This window comes from Mustela putorius, unplaced genomic scaffold (genome assembly GCF_011764305.1).
Source record: "Mustela putorius furo isolate JIRA1106 unplaced genomic scaffold, ASM1176430v1.1 tig00003853_pilon_pilon_pilon, whole genome shotgun sequence".
NCBI classification, from domain to species: domain Eukaryota; kingdom Metazoa; phylum Chordata; class Mammalia; order Carnivora; family Mustelidae; genus Mustela; species Mustela putorius.
Genome location: NW_025422005.1, coordinates 64052979 through 64068053, shown reverse-complemented (window position 1 = coordinate 64068053; position 15075 = coordinate 64052979). Strand labels below are relative to the sequence as shown.

At 35.6% G+C, this 15075-nt stretch overlaps 1 protein-coding gene across 1 annotated transcript in view; it reads left to right on the top strand.

Annotated features, from left to right (window-relative positions):
- Positions 1-15075, top strand: part of PIGK (phosphatidylinositol glycan anchor biosynthesis class K) — a 125447-nt gene that overhangs the window by 40811 nt on the left and 69561 nt on the right. Inside the window, exons 6-9 of the mRNA XM_004758167.3 lie at positions 2078-2174; positions 4548-4665; positions 5479-5589; positions 10052-10224. Of these exons, the coding sequence (XP_004758224.1) occupies positions 2078-2174; positions 4548-4665; positions 5479-5589; positions 10052-10224 (499 nt within the window). The remainder of the gene's footprint in view (positions 1-2077; positions 2175-4547; positions 4666-5478; positions 5590-10051; positions 10225-15075) is intronic.

Genomic DNA, 15075 nt, shown 5'->3' with positions numbered 1-15075 from the left:
TGCTGATTTTCCTCTGCAAGTCTATGGTGACCTGTATCTCTAGTTGCCTGGGACAGTGATAGTTTACACCTATTATCCTAATGTAATAGTGCCTCCTTTTTCCTTCAGAAGTGTCTTGCTATATATATTATAATTGCCGAGAGACACTGCTTATCTCCCTGGTTGGTTTAGGCTCTCCTCTCACTCCCATGTTAATCTGTAGTTTCTATATGAGCATTTAACTTACTACTTTCTTGTTTGGCTATTTATTGCCTTCTTTACATTTTGTCATTTTCTTCCCAAGATGTCATTGATAATGGGGTTTTCACCTTTTTATTTCCAGTGCTGTGTTTTATGGTAGTATTCGGTAAGTATGAATGTTGACCAAACTGTATTTAAAAATGTTTTTGGAGGGCATTCCATTCAACTGATGATAAAACATTTGCAGAATGGTTTTTAGATGTCACACAGCAGGATGGTTACTGACTTCTACTTGGTGATTTACATTTCTTTGTCTATCATGTTGCATTTACTTACAGCTTTTCAGATTCAATGAATTTATAAACTTTATAAATTAACTTAGCAGAGCTAAGTCAGGAAAATTTTCACTTTAGTTTATCTGACAGTTATAAGAAAATGCCAAGCTTTTGTGGCAAATATTATGAAGTACAGTCTTATAGTTTAGCTTTATCTGATGTACTAAACTAAACATACAATTTTTTTTTCTAAATCTAAGGATCTTCTTTCAGGATAAGTCCAAGTGTGTAAGAAACTCCAATAGTCAAAGACAGAATTTGATAAACTATGGCCCATGGAAGATTGTCTGTTTTAGAAATAAAGTTGTATTAGAACCAGCTGTATCCATTTGTTTTACATATTGTCTGTGGCTGTTTTTACACTACAGTGTCAAGATTCCAGTAGTTGCAACAGAGACCATGTAGCCCATAAGTCTAAAACATTTATTACCTGGCCCTTTACAGAAAATTTGCCAACCCATGTAAGAGAGTAGGAGGGCTGACAATTACAATAAGATGATAATGGCACTAGCCATTAATGAGGCTTACTGTACCTCAGGCAATCAATAAAAATCAATGTGTATATGAATTTATTTCATCCTTACAGCAATCCAAAGACTTAGGTGCTGTTGTATATAGTTATGTGGGTTGTGCACTGCACCTAAGTGTTTGGCTAGGGGTTGAGTGGGAGCTGCAATCTAGTATATGTTTGCATATAGTAAAATGTGTGCCCTGCCATAGAGTTGTTCTAATGGAAGAAAGAAGTATCATATTTCCCCAAAGAGACATAACTACTAATCACTTTTGAGTTCACAGAACTGGATATATTCAGAGGGGCCACTGAAAAAGATTTTTCTACTTTGATGCCCTGTGGGAAGTACCTTTTTAAAAAATTCACACAAAGGAACTTTATATGCATGCTAATGACAGTGCTGATATATTTCTTATTTCACAGCTAGGGAAACTGAGGCATAGAAAGATGAAGTTACTTGCCTAAGTTAACACAGTCATTAAGTGACAAAGCTAGCATTTGAATCCAGACAGACTACTGGCTATATCCATGCTTTCTAAATGTCACAGTCTTCTGGTCAGCTCTCATGGGACAGTTGTTGATAGTAGTAAAAACTTTAATTTAAATGTGAGAACAACACTTCAGTAGTATAGCATTCCAAGTATACTCTGAATAATACTAGCATACTATTGGGACCAAGTTAGTATTTGCAACTCCTTTCTCACCAAAATGTTTGCCTGGTTTTGAGAAATTATTTATCTATAGAAACTCACTTCTGACATAATAATGGAGCCAGTGCAAAAATATAAATGTGCTTTTATAGAATGGAATGATAGAAGAATTTATGAAGGTATTATATCTGCTATTTTTTGCATAGTCAATCATTATTCTATTTTTAATTGGTTGTAATAGAAAATTATTTTTTGTTTTCATAGTACTTTTCATTTTAGAGTATAAAAATAACAAGTGATACTAAAATATTGCCATGAATGAAGTAAATGTTTATATCTGGATATATGTAGTTTGCATTTTAAAAATGCATATATTTGATCTTTTTAACTCTTCCTACAAGGACATGGTGGAAATGGTTTCTTGAAATTTCAAGATTCTGAAGAAATTACCAACATAGAACTTGCAGATGCTTTTGAGCAAATGTGGCAAAAAAGACGGTAATTAGCAAATGACTGCTTTTCTTCTTCTTCTTTTTTTTGTTTTTGAGATTTTATATATTTATTTGACAGAGAGAGAGAGAGAGAGAGACAGTGAGAAAGGGAATACAAGCAGAGGGAGTGGGAGAGAGAGACAGGCTTTTCCTGCTGATCAGGGAGCCTGATGTGGGGCTCGATCACAGAGCCCTGGGATCATGACCTGAGCCGAAGGCAGATGCTTAATGACTGAGCCACCCAGGTGCCCCATCAAATGACTACTTTTCGTAAGATAAATTAGTACCTGGTTTTTCCATGGTTAGTAGATTTGTAGATCCTATTTCATGAGATTTTAATTTAATTTAATGTAACTTCTTCTACTCTACTAGATCTATGTTTGTTATTTCTACTGAACTATTTTTAGAAGAAACCTCAGTGTTATTAAAGAGCATAAAAACAAATTAACCTCTTAAGACTATCTCCCTGTTATTTAGCAATGTTTTTGGAGGAAATTAGAGTACTACCCATCAAGTTTCCCTTTATGTAGGGGGATTGTGAACGTATATTTATTTTCCTGCTTCAGCCTGTTGTTACTTTTTGTACATTCTCTGACTCTCCACATGATAACAATACATTATTACTTCTTTGGAAAAAATGCTGAGATGATGATTAATATAATATTTATAGCCTAACTCACATTAAGGATGACATATTGTTAGTGATTCATGGTAAGCACCTCTCTAGTTGAAAGTTGTCATATGAATGTAAGTGAATATAAAGCAGTGGAAATGCTTTTAACATGGTTACCTTCAATATCCACTTACAGGTTACCTTCTAAATACATGGTGCAGAAAGGAATATGATACATATTCTGCCTTTGCAGTGTTTAAAATCTAGTGGAAAAGAGAAATGTGTATACAACTTTGCTGCAATTAAATGTAAATATTGAATTATATGCATAAGCAGAATAAATAGAAATGTTGAAGGGAAGCTTTTGCTGGGTACTGGTTTTATCTTATTCATAGTTTACATTTACTGGATATATACGAGGTACTAGGCACTGTTTTCTATATATTGTCTTATTTAATATCAATAACAACCCCATGAGGTAGATACTGCTATTATTCCTATTTTCACACATGAGTAAATTGAGACATAAATAGATTAACTTGCCAGATTTTGCACAATTAGTAAGTCCAGCACTAAGACTCATTCCTAAGTGCTCCAGTCATTTTACTGTACTGCCCCTCAAAACTGTAGATGTTTCTGACCCTCAGGGGCATCCACAGATTTTTTTTCTCAGAACAAATACATCATATGACTTCTTCCTTTTATCATCTGCTTAGATATTTTGGCGCCAGATCGCTCACTTTCTTTTCTAGGTGCAATGTTAGCTGTTTACCTAGATCAGGTGTCTGAGAGAAACCTTTGAGAAATGTATCTGCTCCCTACTTTCACCAGCTAGGCAACTCATTCTAAAATACATAGCTGATTATGTTATTTTCACTTGAAAAAACCCTGTTTGGCTTCCTCAGACTTAACAGGGATGAGATCCGTACTTCATATTAGGTAGTACATAGATTGACCCTACCATACCTTTTTGAAACTAATTTCCTCCATTTCCCCAAATCTACTGAAAATTCTCATTATATAGTACTATTCCCCTTTTCTAAAACAATTACACTTTTTCAAATTTAGTTCCCTTAGTAGAACCTTATTCCTTTCTTGGAATGTGCTGTTCCTTTCTTTGTTAGTTAAAATAACTTACCCTTCATTGCCCAGGCCAGGCATCACCTTTTTCTGACCTGCCTTTCTTTACAGTCCCCCCTCTTCTTTTCTCAGTGCTGTTAGAGCACTTTGACTTTATTAGACTCTAAGCTCTGTGAGGACAGGGACTGCTGTATCCCCAGCTTAAGGGTTACATGCTATAGGCTCTAGTAACTATTTGTGATTCTGACCACATTCCATTTGGTTAATGTTTATGTGTCTCTTTTCCAGTTAGATTTTAAGCTTTTTGAGTATGGTGACTAAGTCCTGTATGTTTTTTCCTGAATCTGACTCATTTTCTAGGACAGCCTGGGTGCCAAATAAATTTTTCTTGTATTGAATATTCATTTGGATTCTGAGTCATGTGGCCAAGATAAGGGAAGGGGAAATAACTGGGGCAGCCACTATGTGGTACAACCTGTTGAGGTTGTTTCCTTGGACAAGATTTTAGCTTTAATATTTCTAATGTCAAATTTGTGTTGGAAATTCTGAAAACTTGCAAATTTTTAACTAATAAAATGACTAAGATATGACTTAAACATCTTATGTTATGCAAGTAATGTAAAAATATTAGTTAATGTTTGATTAACAGCATTATTCATGTTAAAGATAGTACCACTTTTCTTTCAGCTACAACGAGTTACTGTTTATTATTGATACTTGTCAAGGAGCATCCATGTATGAACGATTCTATTCTCCTAACATAATGGCTTTAGCTAGTAGCCAAGTGGGAGAAGATTCACTCTCGGTAGGTGCATATTTCCCATTTGTAAACTGCATTGTCTTTGGAATATGTAGCTATTTTGGAAATCACTTATGTGCTTTATGAATATATATATATATACACATTATTCCTAGACATTTTAATACCTCAGAAGGGAATTTTGATTGCTTTTAAAACATTTTCTTATAATGATGTTGTTTGACATATACCTCTTTTTTCTGCTTTGCTTTTAAAAAAATTATAAAATAATTATAAAAATGTATAATTGACTATAATATTGTGTTAGTTTCAGCTGTACAACATAATGATTCAATATTTGTATATATTGAAAAATAATCATATTAAGTCTAGTTAACATTTATCATCAGACCAAAAAAAAAGGCACCATACATAGTTAAAGAATTTTACTTTCTTGTGATGAGAACTTTTAAGGTGTACTTCCTTAGTAACTTTTAAATGTGCAGTACTGTATTATTAACTATAGCCACCATGCTATACATTATATCCCATGTCTTATTTATTTTATAACTGGAGTTTGTCCCTTTGGCTCCCTTCACCCATTTGGTCTACCCTCCGCCTCTCATCTTTGGCAACCACCGTTTGTTCTCTGTTATCTATAAGGTTGGTTTTTGTTCTTGTCATTGTTTTTAGATTACACATATAATGGAGATCATATGGTATTTGTCTTTCTCTGATGTATTTCATTTAGTATAATGACCTGAAGATCCATCCATGTTGCCACAAATGGCAAGATTTCTTTCTTTCCTTTCTTTTCTTTTCTCTTCTTTTCTTTCTGGCTGAATAATATGCCATTGTATATGCTTTGTTTTTTCATAGCATCAACCTGATCCTGCAATTGGAGTCCACCTTATGGATAGATACACATTTTATGTCTTGGAATTTTTGGAAGAAATTAATCCAGCTAGCCAAACGAATATGAATGACCTTGTAAGTATTTCCTTGATTTGATTAAAGCACATAGGTATGCTTAATTGATAAGTGAAGTCCTTTATTCCCTGTACTGGCAGGATCTTGTTTCTTACTTTGAACAGTAGCCTTTTAAACTGTTTTGAATCTCCCTCTATAGTATCTCTCTCTCTTTTTACTGTAGGAGGCCTAAAGTTTAGCCTGTTTAACTTGTTACTTTCATTCATTTGCTCATGCTCTTTTCCTACCAGAAATGTACTTTTTTAGATTCATCCACTGAAATTCTACCTATACTTCTGGTGTCAAATCAGATCCTCCCTCCTCCAGGAATATTCCCATAGTTCTTCCCTGTTGGAATTTAAGTAAGATAAATAAGTTTTTCAGAGCTTTATTTCTCTTGTCTACCATTTATTGTAGTCTGCTTTTTTTGAACTTACTAAGTGTGAGTAATAGGGCATTCTTGGGAGAATTTTTTTTTGTCCATCCTTCAACTTCTTGTACAGTGTTTGTTTTTTTTTTTTTTAAGATTTTATCTATTTACTTGAGAGAGTGAGCAAAAGAGAAAACACAAGCAAAGGGAAGGGCAGAGGCAGAGGGAGAAGTAAGCTCCCTGCAGAGCTGGGAGCCTGATTCTGGGCTTGATCCCAGATCCTGGGATCATGACCTGAGCTGAAGGAAGACGCTTTACTGACTGAGCCACCCAGGTGCCCTAGTACAGTGTTTTGATGTGGTTTCTTGAACTTTAGTTCAGTTTTTTTCCCCTGGCTTTTCTGTGCTTCTTGTATCCTTAAATAAATCTACTTTGAAGTTGCTATTGAAAGTAGACATAATAAAAAAGCTTGAAATAGTGATTCTATATTGGATAATTACTGAGCATCTATGACTTACCCTGTTTTATTAATTTATACCCTGTTCTTTTATTCATAAACATTTTTTGAGTTTGGGCTAAGTGCCAGCCACTGGCTCTATCCTAGTGAAGGAGACAGGTACTGTCTCTGCCTTCATGGAGCTTCAGAATGAAAGGGAGTCTAAGTAGACTGGGCTTGGAACTCACATATCAGCCAAGCAGCTTTGCATTGATCTCTTTTATCATATAGAAATGTTTTAGATAATTTTTTTAATTAAAGAAGTTCTGCAAAATTCTAAAAATCACTGTTATAAGCTGTTATATTTGATAACATAGGATTACTTGCTACATTTTGGAGATTATGTATTTGATGCCTGTTAAATCTTAATGTGAACTTGTTACAGTACTACTTTGTAAGAAAACTATAGTCACCTAAATTCTAGTTACTTTAGTTTTTAGATTTATTCCCATTTTTAATTATATATTGTACATTTTATTTAATACGTGACATACTGTCTCAAAAGTTTACAATATATGCACCTCACACTTCAAATGTCTAATGGATTTTTTTAAAAAAATAACTTCTTTGAAATCATATAGGAAAGACTGAAGAAACTTATTTTTTATGTGTTTATTTTATCCCACAATTGCTGTACAGTTTTAATAAACATTCCTCACTAATATCTTGTTCCCTACTTCTGTTTTTTTAATTGAATGATGGTTATTTTAATCTTGTTCAGTAAGAATGATCCACTACTTTGAAGTTAAATATTCTATTGATTCAATATATCTTAAGATGTTGTGGAATAATACCTATTCTGTTGGATTATGTGTGTATAGGGAATTTGTTGGGTATCAGTTATATTCAGAGTACAATATTAGGAGCTTCGTGGGCAGCAACATTAGAAAAGGTGGTCCTTGCCCACTTAAAAATTTATCGTGTTATTGGTAACAGCTGAAAAGCACATTTATAGAGTATCACCTATTAAATGAAGTCTTTGGATCCTCCAGGTAATTTTATTTCTTTTGTGTAACTGTTGCTATGTACCTTTAAGATGCTTTTAGTATTGTACTGTAATTGTTTATATTTGTGACATTCCCTTGAGGCTTTGAGGTTCTTAAGCACATGGAACATTCTCCAGAATAGATCACATCCTCGGTCCTAAATCAGGACTCAACCAGTATCAAAAGATTGGGATCATTCCCTGCATATTTTCAGACCACAATGCTCTAAAGCTAGAACTCAACCACAAAAGGAAGTTTGAAAAGAACCCAAATACATGGAGACTAAACAGCATCCTTCTAAAGAATGAATGGGTCAACCGGGAAATTAAAGAAGAATTGAAAAAAATCATGGAAACAAATGATAATGAAAATACAACGATTCAAAATCTGTGGGACACAACAAAGGCAGTCCTGAGAGGAAAATATATAGCGGTACAAGCCTTTGTCAAGAAACAAGAAAGGTCTCAGGTACACAACCTAACCCTACACCTAAAGGAGCTGGAGAAAGAACAAGAAAGAAGTAAATGGACCATTGTCTATGCTTCTCACTACCTAAAGAATTGAATTATCGTACCTGGTATATTTATAGTTCTCAGTGAATATTTGTAATGAATGGAAGGACGTGACAACCATGCACATTTGTATGGTTCCTTTAAATATAATGGGTTTGGTTTACAATTTTTCTTGAGAGAGGTAGATTTTTGGGTTTGAAAGAAGCAAAATATAGCATATTCTAGGAAAATGGAATACGTGCAGAGGCATGGAAGTCGGAATCCTTGTCTTCAGTAGTAAGCATATAATCTGACTAGAGTGAAGATTCTGTAAATAAAGGAGATTATTAGAAATTAATGTTGCTGAGGCTAAGGAAATCATATTGATAGGATAAAATATCTTGAAGGAAGAATAACTTCATAGAGAGTGGAAGTATACTCATTTTAGCAGCAGAGAAGATAATATTTTTTTATCTTATTCTCAAGTTCATTTGCCTATGCTTTTCCTATTGGTACTTAAGAAAGCCCACCAAGTTGCTGGCTCATACAGGAATGCCTTCAGTATACATAGGACTTCAATCTTTGTGTATTTTGTTTTATCTTTTACTATGTTTCTTCAACCTTCAGTCTGTATTGTCCTTCCTGTTTGGCATTTCCCTTTCTAAAGTAAGTTTGGCATTTTACTCTCTCCCCATCCTTTTTGCCTTCACTGCCTCTTTATATTCTGATCTCTTCTTTGTATTTCCTTTTATTGTTTTCCTAAATCAGGAAGGTATTGTGATATTAGGCCAGTGACTTAATCTTTTTGAGCTTTAGTTTTAAGTAGAGATAATAATCTTAATATACCTCACAGTTACTAGTAGTTTAAATCAGAGTATCTATAAATTGCTTCACACAGTACTTGGATCACTAGTTTCATAAATTCTAGCTGCTCTGCCCTTCCCCACCCATCTCCCATCATATTGGTAATTATCTGTATATATCACCTGTCTCCATAGGTGGGCAAGTACTGTGGGCTGTAGGCCCTTACTGCAGTCTTGTCATGGTTTTCTTCGTATATTCTGTGCTTTTGCCAAACTAGGTTATTTGCTTTACACATCTGTGCAGCTGCTCCTTAAGAATGTTATTTTCCATCTGTAATCTCCCTTTTCCTTCAGAATGTAGCTTAAATCCCACTCTTTCTTTTTTCTTATCCTCAGACTATGAGAAGTTTATCCTTTCTTGAAGTAGGACCTGTCACCTTTTTCCCCCTACCTCTTTATGTTTATTCATCTCTGACTTGACTTAAGGCCTTGAAGATAGGACCATGTTCTGTCAACTTTTGTATCCTTTGTGGAAGTAACAGTATGAAATATACGTAGTAGATGTTTTATCTGCTTTGCTGAGTGAATGAGTACATGTTTATCCCTGGTAATTCACTGATGTGGAATATCGGGGATATGATTAACATAGACATTTTCATGAGACCTGTGTGAGATCTCTGTGAAGTTGTGGTTTTTCAGGCTATATTCTTTGAGGACTAGAGTGTCTGGAGGTGCTTTGGATTTATTTTCATTATGGCTAAACTAAGAAATTTGCCGCCCACTGAGATGAATGTAGATGCAGAAAAAAAGCAACTCTTTTCATAGTATTACATATAAATTCTTGGTAAATTTAAAAGTTCAAAATATATTTTGTAGCATATGATCCAAAAAAGTGCATGTTTTTTTCCCGTCCCTGGTCTGCTTCCCTTTTTGTCACCTGCTCTAATGTCTGTATAGCTTTCTTAGAATATCAAGTACTACTCTAGCAAAGAAACTTTAATCTTTAAAATCAGAAACTTCTTTAGATTGGGAGAGCTTTAAAAGTACTCTATAGTCAGGGTGCCTGGGTGGGTTAGTCAGTTGAGCATCTGATCCTAGTTTTGGCTTAGGTCAGGATCTTGGGGTCATGGGATTGTGCACCATCTTGGGCTCCATGCTTGGCGGGGAGTCTGCTTAGGATTCTCTGCCTCTCCCTCTGCCCCTCACTCACTCTCTCTCTCTTATAGATAAATAAATCATTAAAAAAATACACTACAGTCTGCTATACTGTGTTATTGAATTGATAAAAGTTGTATTTATATGTGTGTATTTATTATTGTTATATGTATGCTTTTCAGTTTCAGGTATGTCCTAGAAGTCTCTGTGTGTCTACCCCTGGACATCGCACTGACCTTTTTCAGAGGGATCCTAAAAATGTCCTGATAACTGATTTTTTTGGAAGTGTACGGAAAGTGGAAATTACAACAGAGACTATAAGTTTGCAACCAGATTTAGAAATCATGGAAAACAGGTATTTATCTTGAATTATTATTTTCTTAGAATGTTCTAGTCTTATGATTTATAAATTTTTATGTAACATGATGTTACATAATATTGAGATGAATGTTGGTGTTTCTTAATAAAACTACACATTTCTACCCAATCTTCATTTTATGTAGGCCCTACGCTTTTCAGGTTTATGGGCAAAAGCTATAAAAATTAGGTGGAAGCTACGATCATGATTAGGATTATGTTGTAGTTCCAAAATACAATGTTCATAGTAGTGATTTGAGGCTTGCTCAAAAGGCCTAAAACTTCCTTGGTAACTGGCTGAGAGCCATACTTTTCATTAGTGGAGGTATGCATAATAGTTCAGAAGACCTTCGTGAAAGGGCAGATATGTGAATGTTTCAAACATTAGTACTCTAATGAGTATATATGCTTTGACCTATTGCAGTAAAATGGGTTACATGAAGTGACATTGAATCAGGAAGTTGGCAGCTGGGCGTTTAGAGTGTAATAAGGGCCCTAGGAATCCGGCAGATGTAAGACAGATAAACATAAAAAGGGAAGCAAGTGCCAAAAGTCATATTTCAAGTACATATTTCAGACTATAAAACAGTGCTTCCATGTTCAGAATTTCTGTGGGTTCCAGCAATCTGGTTACTTCTCTGACTGCCATATATTTTGGTTCCTACAATCTGGGTCGTTTATGAGCTTGGGTCAGTGGTATCTCTGGCTTTTCTCTAGTTTTATATTCTGTTAATCTGGAACAATTTATCTGGAGCTATTGTAAATTTGGAGTGACCCTCTCTCTCATCAATAGGTGCCACCGTTTCTGCTTTATTTGGGGGCTCTTAGTAATTCATTAGAGAAAGGATGGGAGGTATACGCCAGATACTTCTCTCTTGGGGAGTAGATGGTGTGAGTGTGCAGTGAGTGTGTGTGCATGCACACATGTGTAGATGTGTGTACAGATGTGTATGAGAGAGTGCAAAGCCAGGAGAAAGGGAGATTGAGAAAAATTAATTGATTTGGGGTATGTGAATTTTGGAAATATGTGTAATGTTTCATTTACGTTTTTCTCCTGTAAACATTTTTAAAGGCAAAATACTTTGTTAGGGTTCAGTAGTGTGTCATTTTATAGCCTCTTTCTTGAAACAGATGTTGTGTTTTACTAGCATTAAACTGTGGTGTTATTTGTGATTATCTAATGCTATCTATTGGAAACTCATACTCCTATGAACTTTTCTGGACTGGTAACTGGCAATATAAATTACTCACAGTTTTGAAAATTTCAAAGACTTGTGTAATTGAGCTTATGAATGTTTTAGAGATAAAAAACTAGCACAAAATGCATCTTTTTTGAAGATTTAAAGTTGATGTTATTATTAATCATTCTATTCTGGATATTCAAAGCCTTGGACCTTTTCTTTTCCATTTCCTATCGGTATTGGCTTCAGGATTTTTATTTTTATTTTTATTTTTTTTTCTTTGGCTTCAGAATTTTTAAAAGACATTTTTAGAAGACATCAGATGACATTCTACAGCAGTATCAGTTTTTTTATTTTATTATATTTTATTTCTTAAGATTTTATTTATTTATTTGAGAGAGAGAGAAACAGAGCATGAACAGAAGGTAGGAGACAGAGGGAGAGGGAGAAGCAGACTCTCCCCTGAGCTCGATCCCAGGACCCTGAGATCATGACCTGAGCTGAAGGCAGATGCTTAACCAACTGAGCCACCTAGGTGCCCTTATTTGTTATTTTAAATACTGAATTTCAGATTGCCCTTGTAAAAGAGCTAAACCTAATTTAATATACTTAGCAACTAAAATTGAAATATGTCTTTTACCAATTTTATTTTGTAATTTTCCTTGAATTTAAGCCTATGAGATTGTAAGATACATCTTCTCTTAACCATATAAACATTGCATTAATTTACTTTAAAAGGCTGGGACCATCTTTTTTTTTTTTTTTTAAGATTTTATTTATTTATTTGACAGAGAGAGATCACAAGCAGGCAGAGAGGTAGGCAGAGAGAGAGAGGAGGAAGCAGGCTCGCCGCTAAGCAGATGTGGGGCTTGATCCCAGGACCCTGGGATCATGACCTGAGCTGAAGGCAGAGGCTTTAATCCACTGAGCCACCTAGGCACCCCTGGGACCATCTTTATACTTCTTCTGACTTATTTTCTGTTTTCTCCTTTTTTATTTTATTTTATTTTATTTTATTTATTTGACAGAGAGAGATCACAAGTAGGCAGAGAGGCAGGCAGAGAGAGAGGAGGAAGCAGGCTCGCCGCTAAGCAGATGTGGGGCTTGATCCCAGGACCCTGAGATCATGACCTGAGCCGAAGGCAGCGGCTTAACCCACTGAGCCACCCAGGCGCCCCCTGTTCTCTCCTTTTAACACAGTATTAAATATGCAGTAAGTATACATAAAAATGATTTCAGTGGAATCTGATGGGTTTCATTATATATCCTGGAAGAGTGGAATTTTGTCTCATAAATTATCTGCATGTATTAGTTCCAGAGCAGAAACTGTTGGTGCTGAAAATTATCTTAATTTATCTTTAATCGAGGAGAAAATTTTGAGCAACAGAGCCAGACACCAGGCACAGTTGAATTATAGCACCCTCTAGTGTTATAAATAAATTTTATTTAGAATATTGTGTACAGATGGTTTCGTGATCCCTGGTATAAGTTATCCAGTTAATTTAAGAGAATTAAGTTTCCAGCATGATTCAGGAATTTTTAAGTGGATGCTATCAGTGTTGTATGTAGGTGGTATTTATATGCAAATAAAATGGCAATCAGATATTTGTTTAGAGAAAATTACATTCATGAGAGGCCAGATACCACAAAAATATTTTATTAAGAAAATTATGGGTTTGGGGTGCCTGGGTAGCTGAGTAGGTTAAGCCTCTGCCTTTGGCTCAGGTCATGATCTCAGGGTCTTGGGATCGAGTCCCACATTGGGTTCTCTCTCTGCTCAGCAGTGAGCCTGCTTCCCCCTCTCTCTGCCTGCCTCTCTGCCTGCTTCTCTGCCTGCTTGTGATCTCTCTTTCTGTCAAATAAAAAAAAAAATGAAAGAAAATTATGGGTTAGAATATATATGTATTTTTCAGACCTTAGGTTAAAAATGTCAATACAGTCACTATTACTAAAATTGGCAGTTATGCTTTTAAAAATACTACCATTTACATGAACCAACAATGGAGTTGGTTCATTCAGACTGTTCATATTTCATATTTTGCATACAAAAGTATACTAGACTAAACTCAGATATGATGGGGAACCTTACTTAGTACATAAAATTGACATTATAATATGATATTGTTATGTGTCTTCTGAAACAGATATTGAGTAAGGTACAGTCATGAAGTTAATGACAACACTTTTTTGTTTCTGCAGGTGTCTTTGTAGTTGTGTGATTAATTTATTTGCAAGAACAGATGGCACAAAATAAGGATTGATTGCAGGAAGTTTCGCTTTTATAACTTGATTCTACAGTGCTTCATTTGAGTATACATATATTGGCTTTTAATAAATAGGTAGACAATAGCCTGTGCTCCTGAAGGAGTTGGGCTTTTTAGAATCTAGTGATAAGTCCATATTAGCATCACTCAGATTACCAGATTTGTGCCCTTACTGTGTGGATGTCAAAACACATTTTAGTGTTACAAAATGTAGAAATCTAAGTTTAGTAGGCATTGCCCAAGAGAAAAGGGAATCCAGGACAGTATTAACTTACCTAGTCTGACTTTTGCTTTAGGCTGTAAATTTGGGCACTTGATTCTATTTATGAATGTTTTGTTGCTGTAATTTTACTGTTATACTAGAATTTCTTTTTCTTTTGAGGCAGTCTTTAGCAACCGAATTTTTTTGAGTCTAGCAGGAAATTTGAGACTGGACATTTTTCCTACAGATTTCTTACAGACCTCCAACAGAGGGGTAGAGTATGGCCTCCTCAAGGTCAGTTTATGTTTTGAACACCAGAACAGGCCTCTTTCAAGGGCTTGTTAAACAAGTCCCCACCACAGGTAGATCAAAGATCAGACAGTTGCTGCCACAGTCATAATATTTTGAGCTCTTTCTATGTGCTTCATGCTTTATATGACACATTAGCTAGAACTGTTGAGTTGTAAATAATGGGATCTAGCCTGAGCTATGTTATTTCCTTAAGGATATTTTTTTTTAAAGATTTTATTTATTTATTTGACAGAGAGAAATCACAAGTAGATGGAGAGGCAGGCAGAGAGAGAGAGAGGGAAGCAGGCTCCCTGCTGAGCAGAGAGCCCGATGCCGGACTCGATCCCAGGACTCTGAGATCATGACCTGAGCCGAAGGCAGCGGCTTAACCCACTGAGCCACCCAGGCGCCCAAGGATATTTGTTATACAGATAATTCTGTGTTTTATGGATCCCAGGGACTGACCCCAAGAAGGGCCTGGAAATAGGAACCAGATGTCAGTCAGAAGCAGAGGCAGCACTTTCTCCATCTCCCTGTTGTTTTAATCTTTTCTGCTGCTGCTGCTCTGGCCGTTTGTGGGGCAGAATGTGTACACATCACTGCTCTAGAGATTTATATCTCTTCTGTTGATGATAAAGCACAGATAGACAATGAACTTGCTCATTCCCAATCCCAGGCTTCCTGGAGTCATCATCATTAGCCGGCTTGGGCCAGGTATCCACTTTTGGTCCAGCTGGGCAGTCGTGGGGTTGTATGACACAAAATCAGGGCTTCTGGGGAACCCACCTTATGTGTATAAGTCCCCCAAAAGGGTCTTGAGAGCTAGGCAGATATCCTTTATATTAATCTCATTTTAATTCACATGATAACTTTATGAGGCAGATATAATTTCCTCATTTTTTAAATGAGTA